Raw genomic sequence first — 17,830 nt, forward strand, 5'->3', positions numbered from 1 at the left:
AAATGAATCTACCATATGACCTATCCATTCCACCTCCTGATATTTACCCAAGAGTAATGAAAGCATATGCCCAAAGACTTGAATGTGAATGTTTATCAGAGCTTCATATGTGATAGCCCCAAACTGGGAAAAGTCCAAATGTCCATCAATAGGTAAAGGGATAAACAAATTGTCCTATGTCTGTATCATAGCATACTACTTAGTAAAGAAATGAAAATCAATTATTGATACTCATAACAACATGCATAAATCCCAAATTAATTATGCTGAGTGAAAAGAAGCCAGATAAAAAAGAGCACATACTGTATGACTCCATTTATATATAATTCTAGAAAATTCAAACTATAGTGACAGAAATCAAATTAATGGTTGCCTGGGCATGGGTTGGGGTGAGGGTGACATGTGGATGGAGAGATTATAAAAGGTCATGAGAAAACTTTTGAGGGTTATATGTCAATTTTCTTGAATGATGGTTTCAAGAAAGTATGTATGTGTCAAAACTTATGAGTTTGTTCACTTTAATTATATACAAAAGAAAACTGAAAAAGAAACCAAATATTAGGATTTGTAAAGCTGAGTAGTAGACACAAGCTTTTGTTATACAATCCTCTGTTATGTGTTTTCTATATTTAATAACAGAATATTTTAATTCAATTAAAAAAGAAAACTAGATTTCCCACACTTGAGTTAATTGATTTAATAAACTGATGGAAACAATAAGTTTCCATGAAAACAAGGCTTTTGTCTGTTCAATTCACCATTGCATCCTCACTTCTCAGGACAGTGCCTAGAAGCACTTATGCCCTCCAAAGTTATTTAATCTAACAAATAATGAATAAACTCAATTTATTCATAACTATTGATTATTTTCTTATTTTAAGGAAGATTTCCAATTCCTTAGATAAGTTTCGAAGTTATGAAACAATTTTAATGATTGCCTGTACTGTGGGGAGTGCCAAGAGAGTAAGAAACCTTCAGTATATATATAATTGCTTGTATTCAGGCAGCTTGCAACACCAAAGCCCTACTACTTGTTGACGGGTGGCACCCTGATTATTGAACACTTACTGGTCAGTGGCTATGCCATACTAGTTGTAAACTATTTTGAATATCACGTCTTTGCAAATGTCATCACACCAATATTTTGTGGGTTCAAGTACCTCCTGACGTCACACATTCCTCCAGCAGGCTTTTGTTCAAGTTCCATAGTAGGTATCCTCTGACATGCCCTTTGCACCCAACTCCTTTATTCTACCATTTTAGATGAATTAAAATATTTTGTTATTAAATATAGAAAACACATACTCAACACCCACCCACTGTTCAGGCCATATGATTTGATGCTGGCTTGATTTTGTCTCTCTAGTTAAACTCTTTAACTTCATTCTTTTTTTTCACTGCCAAGGTAATGTGATAAAATTCTATTCCAAAATACACAATATTTTCAGCCTTCTTTTCCTGGACTTTTATATGGGGAGCTAAACCAAATCTGATAAATATTCACTTATTGGCTTTGAATATTTCAAGCAGTGCTAGCAGGCAACTTATTGACCTATGTGCTTTAGCTCACTGGATGAGACTTGTAAGATAGATTAGAGACACCTGGGTCATATATCTGAGCTTTGGCCCAAGTCTATCTGCTGAACCTCTGCCATGGACATGCAATAGATTGCCTGTCAGTGTGCCAGGATTAGAAAATGTTTAAGGAAAATTTCTGGCTTTGGCGGTGGCTCTGTTTGGAAGACAAAGTGAATTCCATACAAAAAAGCCACATTAGTGAACATTTATTGAACTGTATTAAATTTAATTGAAATTAATTAAATTTGGATGGTAGCTACAATTGCAACTGTTCCCATTGCTTGGCTGAATTCCAGTTTTGGTTTAGAACCCAGTTTGGGCAAGGACTAGAGAAATGGAAAATCTTCAATGTCAACTTCAAAGTTGAATTAATTTACATTAGAAAAAGAGTATTAGGTAACACTGCTGATTTAAATATTTATCACAATTTCTTTTGAAAAGACAATAATTTCAACCAAATAAGCCAGGTCTTCTTCAAGCAAATAAATTCACTGTTCCATCCTTCACTCTAGGTATTTTTCAGCTTCCTCACAGTCAAATTTGACTCTTCAATCTAGGGTTATTAGGATTTCTCTTGGGCATCATTTAAAATAGAGAAACTATTATGTTACATGTTTTAGCATTATAAATGCCTGTATTCTCGCCTCCATATTGAATAAATCACCAAGATTTATAGATTCTACCTCTCAAGTATCTATACAGGTTACTTTCAAACTTTTTAAAACAAGTATTTTATAAAGCCCCTTTATATAAAGCATACCTTCACACAAATTTTAAAATATATATTATACTAACTATAATATAAGAGAGAAATAAGAGGAGCATAATTAAACGTTAACTAACATGTAGTATAACATATAAATAACTATACTAGAAGATCTAATGAAGTGGTAATTTACTTCCATCTACCTATAAACAGGCTAGGATTTAAGAGAAATTAGACTAAGATTCAAATGAATAGTGAAAAGATAATAGTTTGTCTTTACATTCGACATTTGAAATAAGAACTACTGTAAATGCAATAAATGCAAACGCACATTGATACAGGTGGGTTGTGTTAGCGTCTCGCACAGCATGCGTGGCATCGCTGTCAGAGATAAAATTTTGGTAGAGTCCCAAACAAAACAATATTTTTTCTCCAATGAACATGGTAGCTGCATTCCTGGAAAATTCAGTGTATATTAAAACCATTTTATAACTATTTGCAATTTAAGTGTAGAATGGAGTTGTTTCTAGGCTGAGATGATTATAATCAGGTTTTTCACCTACAAGAATGCCTAGATGGATACGTGAGAGTCACGTGGGAAGAAGCATAATTTTTCATTGTACGATACTGTCTCTCTAATTGCAGGATAGCTAACATTCCTGTCCTCTACACACTAAAGGGCAGTAGCTCTCCCCACTTGATTGTGGCAATCAGAAAATGCCTCCACAAATATCCAAAATGCCCACTAGGGGCAGTGTCACCCTGTTGAGAACAACTGGTCTATATAATCTGTTCCTGCCTTGTCAATCTTTTAACACTGCTTTAGTTTAGTTCTTCAACATGCATCACTTGGATCTCCCAATTTCTCTCCCTGCCCTCAGTCTCTCTGCCTATAACTTACTCTTCAAACAGATTGCAGAGGTGATCTTTGTAAAATACACATCTGATCACGTCGTTCCCCTGCTAAATATCTTCGCAGGTTCCCCAGCTCTATAGGATGAAATCAAACTTCTTCCAATAGAGGGCAGTAATCTGATCCCACCGTGTTTCAAATCTGGCCTTGTACCACTCTCTCCAATGCGTGCTGGGCTCTTCCCCACGTAGTCTCTAGAACTGAACAAGTTCTCTAAGTCTTTTCACCAACTTGTCAACCTATTGTCTAGCAAGTTCCTACTAATACTTCAAAATGCAATTCAGGCATTACTTCCCCCATGAAGTCTTCTCCAGTCTCCCCACTCCACCACGACCCTTGCAGTCACCATATGTTTTGTAACTGTTAGGTAATCTGCCTTCACCACTAGACTGTGAGTTATCTGAAGGCAGGGATTTTTATCCTATTTACCTCTGTACCCCAAGAACATCAAATAGGTGGAGGGCATACAGTAACAACTTAAAAAGTTAAATACACTTAAAGTTGAATAATCCTGTAATGTTCACTATTTGGAAAGTTCTGCAGATTGCTATATAATTGTTCTATTTACATTTCAAGGGTTTCTCATCCTTGAAGAATCACAAATTTACATCCAGTTTAATCTTTCCAATTTTACAGCCTTTTAGCTTGTTCTTTCTTTAGTATTTATTTAATTTCTGATAAATCCTGAAATGTCTTTGCTATATTTTTTCTTTTACTAGCTCCAACCCCCATGGTACTGACTCATGAAACAAATATGTCCTTTCCAACCCATTCCCTAGTTAATATTTTACTTAGTTTATATATCTCAGACAAGAAGCTTGTTTCTTTCACAAATAATTTGAAATCTGCACATGAGAAGAGTTTTCTTTCTAATCATTAACAATTAAAATATATATTTTTCCCCCAGGGCTTCCCTGGTGGCGCAGTGGTTGAGAGTCCGCCTGCCGATGCAGGGGACGCGGGTTCGTGCCCCGGTCCGGGAGGATCCCACATGCCGCGGAGCGGCTGGGCCCGTGAGCCATGGCCGCTGAGCCTGCGCGTCCGGAGCCTGTGCTCCGCAACGGGAGAGGCCACAGCAGTGAGAGGCCTGCGTACCTCAAAAAAAAAAAAAAAAAAAATATATATATATATATATATATTCCCCCCCCCCCCAAATTGACTGTCAAGTTGATTGTTCTGGTTTTAAGTGTTGGTTCATGGTTTTACGACATGTGGGTTTGACATTCACCAATGTTTGATTTTGTTTTAGAAATTTTTTAGACTTGAGAGTGTTCACCTTTATCAACTCCTTTGCTCATTTAAGGCAGAGACCAAAATTAACTAGTCTTAAATAACCTTGATGTTTGTCCATGCTGCACCACATGGTTTCTCTCTTCCAGTTACTATGAGGGTAGCCATAATCGCCCATCATTTAAAAAACTACATTATTCCTTGCCTTCCCAGGATTTAGCAGCAATATCTCAAAAATTTACTAATGACTTTCCTTTGGGTCATTAGAAGAAAAACGGTTCCTGCAGAAACAATGTGCTAAATAAATAATAGTGCAGAGACGTTTTCCTGGAGGCTACAAAATGACCTATGAAATACACTAGATTGGTTCTTCTCCATTAGGACATTCAGATCCTTCTTTTATTTTATTTTGGAATGGAAGAATAAATGGGGGAAAATGTGCTCTGAAATCCTCTGTTCTGCTTTAGAGCATGTAAATAGCATCATGCACAAAAAAATTTTCAAGCTGTCAGGAGTAAAGCAAGTATGATAATTCCGGATAATTAGATGCTGAAGACAATCAAAATAGAACTGATCCTAGTAAGCTTTTCTCACTTGAAGGAAACTTCTTTAAAAAGTAGTTACTGATCTTAATGTCTTTCAATAGGGCAGTTAAAAAATGTGGTAAAACAATCCACAGAACAGAATATTTTGCAGTCTATAAAATAAAGAAGAAAGCGTACCTATATGTATGGACACAGAATGATATATGGTTAGTTCAAAACTAAAACAATCATGAATAATACATATACTATGATCCCATTCATATAAAAAAAAGCAAAAACAGAAGTAAAATATATACAAAGAGAGAGATTGGAAAGATACACACACTAAACTGCATTCAATGTTCTGCATTGAAAGCTCTTGTTCCTGTGTTTCTTCCACCAGGTTATGAACTCCTTTGTCACCAGACCAAATACAGGATGCCAGGTTAAGTTAGAATTTCAGGTAAAGAACAAAATTTTTTAGTGTAAGTACATCCCAAATACTGCGTGGCACATAGTCATACTAAAAAATCATTCATCGTGTATCTGAAATTCAAGTTTAGCTGAGTGTTCTGTATTTTTATTTGCTAAATCTGGCAATTCTACTTGAAGGAGACCTTACACTATTCATCCTTGGATTCCTATCCCTAACACAGTTACAGGGATATGGTGGGTGCACAATAAATGGCGAGAGGGCGAGTAATTAAGAGCACAATAATAACAGGCAATTTTGCCTGTTATCTCAGTTCTCATGGAAATGCCATAACGTTTTATTAGTGGCCCTATTTTACAGATTAAGAAACGGAGGTAAACAGAAACCACACAATGAGTAAGTGGCGGAGCTAAAAATGACCCCAAATTTCTGAGTCCTGATTCAGCAGCCATAAGCAACTGCTAGCTGCAGGCAAGTAGAGGAAGATCAGGAGGAAGAGAACCAGGGGAGAGGCTTCGGGTCTGCCTAAGTGATACAGACTAGGACTTTGCACAAACTCCTCAATTTTACCCAGAGGCAGAATGTGAGCTATTTAAGAAAAGCAGACAAATCCGGGCCTGGTCCCTACCTCCACCACACATTAGAACAAGTTATATAACTGATTCCTGCCTCAGTTTTTCTCCTCTTTAAAACTGCAGCGAGAGAACCTACCTGAGTACTGATGGGAAGAACAAAAGAGATAACTTCTGTAAAGTGATAAGCACAGGGCTTGGCAAGTAAAAGACACTGTCAATGCTAGCTATCCTCAGTTCAGAGCCGCAGTTGTTTCATTTGTGAAACAGAATAACAACACGAATAACAAGACAATAGTACTAATGGTATCTATATTGCTGAGCTGACTCTAAGATCGGATGAGAATGTTATCTTTCTAAATCCTAAAGTGCTTCTCACTCTCCTTAACAGAACAGAACCAGAATTAATATCATGCCAGAGCATTATGACAGTTTTTTCCCCATGAGTAGTTAATTTTGTTTAAAAATTATCCTACAGTAAAACTGATTCTTTTCGGTGTACAAAGTTCTATGAATTTTGACACATGTATAGATTTATGTAACCACCACCACCCTCGGGATACAGAACATCGCTACAGCTTTTCAGATTCTTTTGTCAAAGTGTTTCACATTCGTGTTAAAAAACACTTTTAAAAACAAGAAAAAGAGATTTAGATAAACGTGCTGAAGATACAAGTGAACAAAACTGGCTTTTTGCACAAATTGTTGCATTCTCCAACCCCTCCAGGTCTTGTCTGGGTCATTTTGGCTATTGGCTCTGCAGACTATCTCTTCCCACAAAAGTAATAAGGAATCAACTTGAGAGTTGGGGCCTTTTTTCACAGTAAAGGCACACGTCACAGGCACAAACTTCGGCATTCTTTATTCGATCCTTTTCATATTACCAGATCTTAATTTCCCCAACTGTTTTCTCTAATTGCCATTTTCTTTCTAAAATGAACAAGCCTTGAATAACCAGCCACCTTCTCATCCTTTCAGGGAAATTATTTGATGGGGAGAAAGGAGATACAGAGTCATTGAGAGAACAAGGATTGAGCCTGCAGGACCCCAAACCTCTCCGATGTAATAAATCCCCCCTATACTCAGTCATTCAGAGTCTCCTTTCCCGACTTCAGCCTCTCGGTTCCCTGCCTACCTGGCGCCTCCTGGGGCGTTAGATATTGGTACCAAACTTCTGCTCTCCCCAGGCGGCCTCCCTCCCACTCCCACCCCGTGAGCTCTCCCATCTTAAGTGACTTGCACTGACACATCGCTGCCACATCTGGTGAGCGGGGCGGGTCCGCTTTCCGGGTGACTCACGTCCTCTCTGTATGCCTTTTGTTTCTAGGACGCTTTGGCGGCCGTTTTCTTCCTTCTGCTTTTAATTTGGGGAAGGGAAAAGCTCATGAATCAAAAGTGAATCTCTTCTCCACCAATCTTTCCCCCCCCTTCTTAAAGTTAGCTCTCTCCCTTCACAAGTTCCGTAACTTATCCGGAGAAGTGCGGGGGCGGGACAGGTAGGGACGCGTTAATTACACCTAAATCTGAAGTTGGCAGTCTAACGTTATCACTTTGGTGGGAAGACTCGCGAAACTCCCTTGCAGGCTGCTGGGCGTTTTACCGCTGCCGCTGTGCATTTTCAGCTCCCTTCTTTACGCTGCTGCTTCGCGTTGCTCTGTGACGCCTAAATCTACCCGGTTACTGCCATAAGTGCCCGAATCAGGACGAATTCCACGAGATTCACCAGCGGTTTTGTTCCTGTCCAAGGTAAGTCCAGTATGCAAAACGAGGAACCACCATGGAATGTCGGGGAAGGGGGAGAAGAAGGGATTCCCTCACCTTTTCTGGCGCATTCCTCGTCAGTTTCCACCAGGGGGAGGTGCGCGGCGCAGACTCCCCCCTCGCCTCCTTTATTCAATCCCCCCACCGAGGTCCGCCGAGGCTGGCCGCGCGGCCGGAGCAGCCACTCCGGCAGGCCTGCCCTCCCCCGCCCCCCGGATTGGTTTTTCCCAGCTGCGGAGGTTGGGCCTGGGGCTGGGGTGCGAGGAGAGTCGGCGCGCAGCTCGGACCCGAGAAGTCCCCGCGACTCCGGTGGGACTGGGAGTTGTCTCGGGAGGTGGCGGGCGGGCGGGCGCGCGGAGGTGAGCGGTGGGGAGGTGGCGGAGAAGGCAGCTCCGGGGCCCCTCCCCGCCCTCTGGCAGGAGAGGAGCGCAGGTCCGGGTTCCGCCGTCGCTTTGTTCGAGGCCTCTCCCCTCCCTTTAGGAGATGACTGGAATGCCCTCGGATCCGAGGGGCTGGAGGGGGCGCGGGCTTGGGGGCGCCAGCTATACGCTCCTCCACTTAATCCGAGAGGGTTCTGAGAGATGAAAATACTCCTGTAGCTTGAAACTTCCCTCTCATCCTCACCTGGGCCGGGAGGAGAAGTCCGGGCGGGGGGCGGAGACCCCGGAAGGCAGGTAGTCTGCGGAGACGGTGGGGGGAAGGACCTGGGAGAGTGAGAAGTTTGGCCGGGAGCCGCCGGGGATTAAGCGAGAAGTTCGATGCGGGGGAGCGGGGGAGCGGGGGTGGGGGGTGGGGGACAGGACGAGTGGGATCGGGAAAGGAGGAGGGCGGGAGCTGCAAGGGTATATATAGTAGGGGCCGCAGCAGACGACAGACTTTGCGCTCCGGCATCTCGGGTCGCGCGCCCCTCTCCCGGGGTACGGATCTGCGTGGCGCGCTGGGGGAGGCGAGGCTCGGACGGGCTTAAAGGAGGGAGGTCTCGGGTACCGAGTGGGGACGACTTGGCTGGCAGAGGCCGGTTCCTGCACTCGGGGAGCTGCGGGCGCCGCTGCCCCTCACGCTTCTCTCCCGCTTGTCCCAGGTCGCGCCGCAGATCCTGCGCGAGGCGCCAACAAAAGAGGCGAGGAGGTGCCACCCGGGGGCGGCTGCTGGAAGAGGCGCGGAGGAAGAGCGCGGCACTGAGCCTCCCGACCCGCCGTGCGTACTTTCTGGAGGGAAGGGGCGGGGGACTCGGCCCCGGGAGGGGGACGCCCGGCGGCGAGGGGGTTAGCCAAGTTCCTGCGGCAGCGGCGGCGGCAGCGGCCCTCCTCAGCTTCCACAAGACGAAAGTTTTCTCCAGACGCTTTCGTCCGGCCCGCGCCCTCCGGGCCCAACCTCCCGAACCTTCGGAGCGGGCAGCGTCCCAGCTCAGCTCCGGGGAGACCCGAGCCGCGATGCCTGGGGGGTGCTCCCGGGGCCCCGCCGCCGGGGACGGGAGGCTGCGGCTGGCACGGCTGGCGCTGGTCCTCCTGGGCTGGGTCTCGTCGTCCTCCCTCCCCTCCTCTGCGTCCTCGTCCACCTCCTCGGCGTTCCCGGTCTCCGCGGCGTCCGCCCAGCCCCAGCTGTCGGGCCGATGCCCCCCGGCGTGCGAGTGCTCCGAGGCGGCGCGCACCGTCAAGTGCGTTAACCGCAACCTGACCGAGGTGCCCGCGGACCTGCCCCCCTACGTGCGCAACCTCTTCCTCACCGGCAATCAGCTGGCAGTGCTCCCCGCCGGGGCCTTCGCCCGCCGGCCGCCGCTGGCCGAGCTGGCCGCGCTCAACCTCAGCGGCAGCCACCTGGAGGAGGTGCGCGCCGGCGCCTTCGCGCATCTGCCCAGCCTGCGCCAGCTCGACCTCAGCCACAACCCGCTGGCCGACCTCAGCCCCTTCGCCTTCTCGGGCGGCAACGCCAGCGTCGCGGCCCCCAGCCCCCTGGTGGAACTGATCCTGAACCGCATCGTGCCCCCTGCCGCCGAGCTGCAGAACCGGAGCTTTGAGGGTGCGGTGGCAGCGGCCCTGCGAGCAGGCCACGCGCTGCGCGGGCTCCGCCGCCTGGAGCTGGTCAGCAACCGCCTCCTCTACCTGCCCCGCGACGTCCTGGCCCAGCTGCCCGGCCTCAGGCACCTGGACCTGCGCAACAACTCGCTGGTGAGCCTGACCTATGTGTCCTTCCGCAACCTGACACACCTCGAAAGCCTCCACCTGGAGAACAACGCCCTCAAGGTCCTGCACAACGGCACCCTGGCAGAGCTGCAAAGCCTGCCTCACGTCAGGGTCTTCCTGGACGACAATCCCTGGGTCTGTGACTGCCACATGGCGGACATGGTGGCCTGGCTCAAGGAGACAGAGGTAGTGCAGGGCAAAGCCAGGCTCACCTGTGCATTCCCGGAAAAAATGAGGAATCGGGTCCTCTTGGAACTCAACAGCTCCGACCTGGACTGTGACCCTATCCTTCCTCCATCCCTGCAGACGTCTTATGTCTTCCTGGGTATTGTTTTAGCCCTGATAGGCGCCATTTTCCTACTGGTTTTGTATTTGAACCGCAAAGGGATAAAAAAGTGGATGCATAACATCAGAGATGCCTGCAGGGATCACATGGAAGGGTATCATTACAGATATGAAATCAATGCGGACCCCAGGTTAACAAACCTCAGTTCTAATTCGGATGTCTGAGAACCGCGCGAGGACAGAACAAGGACAGCTATGCATGAGATGTAGACTTCAGCTTTTGTCCTGTCCTAGGCTTGCTGCACCACCACCCTCCACTGTAGCTGCCACTGACCTTGACTGAAAGCAGTGAAGGGAGTTTGCTCCCTTATGTAAAGTTTCTTGGTGTGTTCTGCTACTGTAAGACAATGGACAACTGTGCTTAGTGTTTTATCCTCTTCCTTTTCTGGGAAATCAACACGTCTGGAGGGATGTTTTCAAGTTTCAGCATGAACATGGCCTCCTGGCTGGCTGTTTCTCTTAGTACAGCTCAAGGTTATCAAGTGTACTCCCACAGATAGCATTCAACAAAAGCTGCCTCAACTTTTTTGAGAAAAAGACGTATTTCATAAATATCAGTTTTATTCTCATGTACCAAAATTGTGGAGAGAATGATTGCATTCCATAAACTGCCCGCAGACCTTAGCAAGCTCTTCAAAGTAACTCCATAGCACACAGGAGCGCCTGCATCTGAGAGCATGCTTACATTTTCCTGTTCTGCATATTACAAAAAATAACTTGCAACTTCAGATAACTTCTTTGACAAGTTACTTTTCTGATTGCAGTTTATATGAAACTGTGCTGACGTTTTTTTATAAACTGCATCGAGATCCAGCAAACTAAATTGTTCCAAAAAAATTAAATAAAGATTCTTAAAAGAATTACAGTTGTGTTCAAGTTTACTATTTGAAAAAAAGATTAGGGGCAGTGATATTAAATGGTCTTGGTTCTGATGATAATTAAGGTATTCGTTATTATAGCTGAGAATGAAACGGGAGCAGTGTCTTATACAGACAGACTTTGGAGATAGTTTTGAGATGGTGGATCCTTTCAGGGTTTACATAGAGAATTTGAATATTCATGTGAAAGTTAATGCTATTCATTAAACTATTTTGTAAAAGCATTATAAAGTTCCTAAGAGGGAAGAGTTCGGTATGATAAGCAGTTCACAGTGTGGGGCTTTTTCTAGACTAAGTTGTTAGGACAGAACAAAATTATTTACATAATAAAACTCTCCATGTGAAATTGTTCTGTGGATTTTTAGAGCAGAGTATGAAACAAATATAATGCAAATAAATGTATGAAAATGAAGTGTCTTAAGACATAGAATATTCTAAAATAAAAGATTTAAAAGAGTAACTTTAAAAAGTTATAAGGTCATAATGTAAATTGGAACTTAGATTTTCCTGAGAATATATTTTTTTAAATGCTTAAAATGGTACCTATAGGGTTGACAGTTTGATTATCAGAGACTGCTAATGTGTTTAAAAAATAATTGTTATGGTAGGATATGAATTTGAGGAAATAACCAGAGATAACTGTCTATGTTTACAAATGAGTGTCTCAACTAATCGTAGGTTCTTATGTTCAGTTCAGCACTTAAGAATTTGGGGACATTTTGACTTTAGCTAAACTCTATGTTAGTATATACACCTTTGTGAAGAATAAATCACACTTAGGTGTAAATAAAAGCAATTGATTAATCAAGTGATATTGTCAATAATAGACAAGATTTTTTTTCAGAGTTTATTATTTGCCAAGTAAGTTTAAAAGTAAATTCCATTAGTCTCTAAACTCTTATATAAAGTGACTTTTAATTTAGCCATTACTGCTTAATTTAAAGTGTAGGTAAACTTGTGCCAGTAAGTCTTAGGGCCCTTCTTTCCCTTTAAAATGATCATGTTCTGGTGGGCTTCCCTGGTGGCGCAGTGGTTGAGAGTCCGCCTGCCGAGGCAGGCGACACGGGTTCGTGCCCCGGTCTGGGAAAATACCACATGCCGCGAAGCGGCTGGGCCCGTGAGCCATGGCCACTGAGCCTGCGCGTCCGGAGCCTGTGCTCCACAACGGGAGAGGCCACAACAGTGAGAGGCCCACGTCCAGAAAAAAAAAAAAAAAAGATCATGTTCGGGGGTGTTTTATATTTGAAATAAAATTTAGTTTTCCATACTTTTATAAATGAAATAGGATTAGACAGTACTTTAGTTCTAGAAATCTTTTTTACAATAGAAGCATAGAAAGCTTTTTCCTCTTTGAGTTAAATTCAGAAGTTTTCAAAATAGAGCTAAAAATATCTGAATCTGTTCCTTGTTTAGATTAGATTAGACAGACAGAATATGATGTTTTAATTTTAACTACATTAAGTTCCTTAAGGCTCATTTTATGAAACAGTATGCATTATTTTGGGGTTATACGTCAGATCCTACAATTCCTAAGAAAAGGTTAAATATATGGTACTTAATATTATTCCATTAAACATTTTAAGTGTTCACCAGGAATTCATAAACTGGCTGGCTGCCATTATTTCCTAAGGGTGATGCCAAAACACAGCCAAAAAATAGTGAAAACATCTAATAAATAAAAGCACACCATCTTAGGAATACGCTGCCGATGGGCTTTCATTGCTAAGTCTGCTGATATTGTAGGAAACAACAAATTGTAAAATTTATAGAGTCTCCGTTCAGAAGAATGATTTCTCCTTCATCATGTGATAATCTAACAGTTAAAAGCTGAGCTCTATCTAACATCCAGGAAAGCGCTCGATTTGTCAGTCTAGCTTTTCTCATCAACTCACTGAAGCAGAATCTGTGATACAGTGAAGCCGAGTTTTTGCCCATTAGGTGATGGCGTTTTTGAAGTTTATGATTTTCTGCTTCTTTTTCACCCCCTTGCTTCTTCCTTTGTATAAACTTCCCAATTTTATATCATATCACTGCTTGCTCTTCCCCAGTACATGGCAATAGATATTCTTAAGGTAAAAAATATTACTGCTTGAAAACATTTGTTATTGTGTAGTCATAATACTCGAAGTCTATAAGCTTATAAGGCAGTCTGAGTTCCTTGGCAGACAGGTGCTATATAAATCCAATAAGGATTATAGGCAAAAAGAAAATGAAAGTATCACTTTAAGTGTACTTGTTTTAAACACTGTTCTTTAGTACCATTATGCATTATTGATCCTAGAAACCTACAAATAGTCCATTTTTCAAAATTATTTTGGTTGGTGATACTTTTTATTACTCAGCAAATGTTTCAGCAGAAAACACCCTTCATTTTTCCTTTACAAGTTTCATTTGAAGAAAGTTAGAAAAATACTTAAAAATTTAGGTACTTGATAAATCCCTCAATTTAAAAAGCTATTAAAACGTCCAATAAATTTCAATTTAAAGTGGCAAGAATTTAGGCTAATACAGCTCTTTGACCCTGAATTGTAACTCGCCCTTTTCAATGTAACAGTTCAGTTTGCAACATTAATATATGTATCATCAATTTTGCTGCCCCATGCGACTCAATGGTGACCCATGAGGCACACTTATACCTTATAACTGATAGATCTTTCTTATAAGGATTCTTTGAAGCACATTTGATAACATTTTTTAAAGAAAAAAGAGCTACTTAAATTGATACTATCGATAATAGACAAGATTTTTCTTTTTTTTTTTTTTCAGAGGCGGAGGAAGGATTGGTTGAAATAAAAGGTACATTCCTTTAAAATACCTTGATTGGCAGCAAATGTGGATTATGCTCCTCTCAATATTTAATCGGAAATAAGTTACAGCTTTGTTATCTGACTTTTTAATTAAAGTGGGTGGAAAAAAAGAAGGTCCCAAATGAACTATGATTGTTTCCTTAGGGATTTCGTTTGACTCTGTCCCTTTTGGACTAATGTTCCAAATAGGAGGCTTACCTTCTTTAGGACATCAGAGGCTTTGCAGCTCTAGCTTGGGAATCTTTCCTATCATTTCTGCTGGTTTGCAAGTTAAAACCAGTTTGGCCCGTGCTTTCTTTCTGCTCCAAAATCCAGCCTTCAGAGAGCAGCACCCTGCAGTGAAGACAGACATTTTTCAGATGAGATTCAAGTTTCACTTTTACACTTGTGCAAGGATCTTTCACAGTAAAGGAGAGGGAAGGAGGAAATTATATTTCTAGATCATATATGAAAAATACCTTGATGATGTATTTTTAAAATCTTTCAGTAATACTGCAGCACTGCACTAGAAAATAATTAGTTTAAGAAAATACATTCTGTATTGTCTAGGTGATCCTGTCTTTTAGGAGGAGAAAAACAGCTCCTTGAGGATGTTTTGTACAGGTATTTTTCCATCCCTAGTAATGTTTGATTAAAAATTCAGGCTGGGGCTTCCCTGGTGGCGCGGTGGTTGAGAGTCCACCTGCCGATGCTGGGGACATGGGTTCGTGCCCCGGTCCGGGAAGATCCCACATGCCGTGGAGCGGCTGGGCCCGTGAGCCATGGCCGCTGAGCCTGCGTGTCCGGAGCCTGTGCTCCGCAACGGGAGGCCACAACAATGAGAGGCCCGCGTACCGCGCAAAAAAAAAATAAAATAAAAATGCAGGCTGGTTTTATGTTTTATCTTAAAACATTTTAGCAGCTCTAATTTTGTCATGGGTTAAAAAAATCTAGATTTAAAAACATTTAATATATGATTTATGTATTTTTGACAAGAAAAAGAATTCTTAGTATTTCAAAATTGGATGGGCTCTTAAATGTGTCAAGCCCAGTTTCCCATTCTACTAATGAAAACCTGATAATTGTGACATGTTAAATAGCAACAACTAGGACTAGATCTCAGGGTTCCAGACTCCCTTTCTAGTTCTTTTTTTGCCACATGGTGGTATTGCTAATTACCTACCTTGAGACCTTTGAAATTCTCTTGTCTAATTTAAAAAAAGGCAATTGACGTGAATTTGTTTTATTGTTTTTGCTTTGTGCTCAAACATTCACTACATTTGTTTAAATTTCACTTTCAGTGCATGCAAAAAATTAGTGTCAGACCCCAGAATATGCTTCCATAAAGTTCCTCTGAGTCCATAGTATGATAGGAAATATTTCGGAAATTTAATGGTGATATTTCTTTGGAAGAGAAAACAACTCTGGAAAGCTGTGCGAGCCTGTGCAGTTCTATCTTAAAAGATGAGTTAGCTCAGCTGGTGAGAACACCAAACAAATGAGACCAAGTTCACAGGCCGTGAAGTCGGTCAGTCACCAGGTGAGCAGGCAGCTTTGCATGCTCTGCTCGGCTCTCCCGGCTGGAACCCACTCCGGGTGCAGGCTACCACCCATCCTCTGAGGACCGAGACCAAACAGGGAATCCAAATCGACGGAAATCCATCATCACCCTGGAAAACCAGTGGACTGACAGGCCAAACCCCAGCAGCTCTGCTGCTGCTGTGCCAGTTCACTGTCTCTACATATACAGGACCAAACTCAGGACAGTCCCAATGTCCTGTAGCATGCATGCCACAGATCGCAAAAGGTCTCTCATCTTACGTGAATTTTGAGAAAAATCTATCATCGGTGCCTTTTAATGTGTCACGTGGGAAATTCATGAGGTTTGCTTGGCTACTGAAAATGAAAATGTGGTATAAGATTCAGGATCATGGTTACCACGTCACAAACCTGTATGTAAGTGTTTATAAAAACAGAAATGCAGTTTAGCTGACATGTTCTGCTAATAGGATTTATTGGTGGTTCCCATTTGGACTTGGTGAATGTAAGGATACATTTGCTTTTAAGGAAGCCAAAGCTTAAAATATTACCAACTATAATATTTTTGTGAAAAGTAAATATTTGGGAATATGTTTTCAAGAACCTGAAGATGTTATCAAGATAGGCTTTTTTAAAGTGGAAGTTTACAGTTCTCCTGACCTCCCTGTTGCCCCCCCACAGTCCTATTTGTACAACTTTGTGTTTTCTTCCCCTAAAGAGAACCATGATACATAACATTTCAAGGTGACGACTTGCACACAGGAGAGCTGGGCTGACTGAAACATCAGGTCAGTCAATTTACAAACGTTCCTTTCTATGTGCAATGCAGATTCCCTGAGTTTGACAATACAGCTAGTTAAATGCCTTCAAGGAAGGCTTTAATCTTTCAATTAGACACATTCTGTAGTTATTTTTATAGATCATGGCAAACACATGGCTATCAAACATTTAAAGGACACTTGTTTTTTGTTTTTTTGCGGTACGCGGGCCTCTCACTGTCGTGGCCTCTCCCGTTGCGGAGCGCAGGCTCCGGATGCGCAGGCTCAGCGGCCATGGCTCACAGGCCCAGCCGCTCCGCGGCATGTGGGATCTTCCCAGACCGGGGCACGAACCCGTGTCCCCTGCATCGGCAGGCGGACTCTCAACCACTGCGCTACCAGGGAAGCCCTAAAGGACATATTTTTAAATTAACTCATGTTTCTCGTAGATTATTTAAAAATACAGTGGGGACAAACACCATGAATAATCCTATCACTAAGGAAAAGTGCCTTAATGTTGAGATAAACTGCTTCCTGTTGGCATCACGCTGTACCTGCCTTTCCACTCACAATGTTGTGACCATCCCCTACTACCATTAAAAACTATTTCAGGGCTTCCCTGGTGGCGCAGTGGTTGAGAGTCCGCCTGCCGATGCAGGGGACACGGGTTCGTGCTCCAGTCCGGGAAGATCCCACATGCCGCAGAGCGGCTGGGCCTGTGAGCCATGGCCGCTGAGCCTGCGCGTCCAGAGCCTGTGCTCCGCAACGGGAGAGGCCACAACAGTGAGAGGCCCGCATACTGCAAAAAAAAAAAAAAGCTATTTTAATAGTTTAAAGTACTGCAGACAATCACATATTTTACACACATAGGATGTTTCTTGCTAATGTTCTCATAAGCATCGTTATACCTACCTGTGTTTCTACGTCTCCCATATTTTTCCCTTAAAGCAGATCCTTGAATGAGAATTACTGCAGCAGAGGGTAATCTTTTTCTTCTAAACTCTAAAAATATTTTTGATGTCTATTTAAGAATATTAAATGTGGAACAACATCGTTCACTATATGATTTTCTTAAACAAAGTACTGAATGCTCTGTGGACAGGATTTTGAACAGAAAGAAACTCTAAGTGGCTAATTAACTTGTCACTGTTTTTGATCCACAAATGTCTACTCTCTGTTAAAATACCAAAATTAGAAGATAGCTAAGTCCATAACCCAGTTATAAGAGTGTGTATGTGTGTGTTGCAGGGTTGGGAGAGGTGATATGGGGTGTGGAGGAACCTCTGGGAAACTAGTTACAAGTTAGCAAGCAGTTTTTAAGACAAACCTATGTTTTCCTGAATTCTACTCTCTTTTTAGATGATTTGTGTGTGTGTGTTCTTAGAATTAATTTACATTCATGCACGTGATTTAACTGTGCTGATCTTACTGTTAATCTGCTTTAAAATTTCAGTGAAGTCCTATGAGCCATTTATTCAGTTCATTCAATAGATATCTATTCAATGCTTTCTATATACCAGACACTGTTGTTGCATTGGATTAAAAAATGAGTTTATGACATAAAATTGCTTCTGATCCAGTTGAGAGGATAAACAATGATAATAGCTAACATTTTATTGAGTTC

The 17,830-nt window shown here is 42.6% G+C and overlaps 1 protein-coding gene across 1 annotated transcript; it reads left to right on the forward strand.

Moving 5' to 3' along the window:
- The first annotated feature begins 9,003 nt into the window (after positions 1 to 9,003).
- On the forward strand, positions 9,004 to 12,385 carry TPBG (trophoblast glycoprotein). The gene has a single exon (XM_079938783.1). It carries the CDS (start codon positions 9,151 to 9,153, stop codon positions 10,408 to 10,410), a length of 1,260 nt encoding a protein of 419 aa, XP_079794909.1. The 5' UTR covers positions 9,004 to 9,150; the 3' UTR covers positions 10,411 to 12,385.
- The last annotated feature ends 5,445 nt before the right edge of the window (positions 12,386 to 17,830 follow it).

The sequence above is a fragment of the Stenella coeruleoalba genome (genome assembly GCF_951394435.1).
Source record: "Stenella coeruleoalba genome assembly, chromosome: 12".
NCBI lineage: Eukaryota > Metazoa > Chordata > Mammalia > Artiodactyla > Delphinidae > Stenella > Stenella coeruleoalba.

Bases quoted from the DNA above. Each gene is read 5' to 3' on its own strand.
- TPBG (XM_079938783.1), top strand. From the start codon at position 9,151: ATGCCTGGGGGGTGCTCCCGGGGCCCCGCCGCCGGGGACGGGAGGCTG.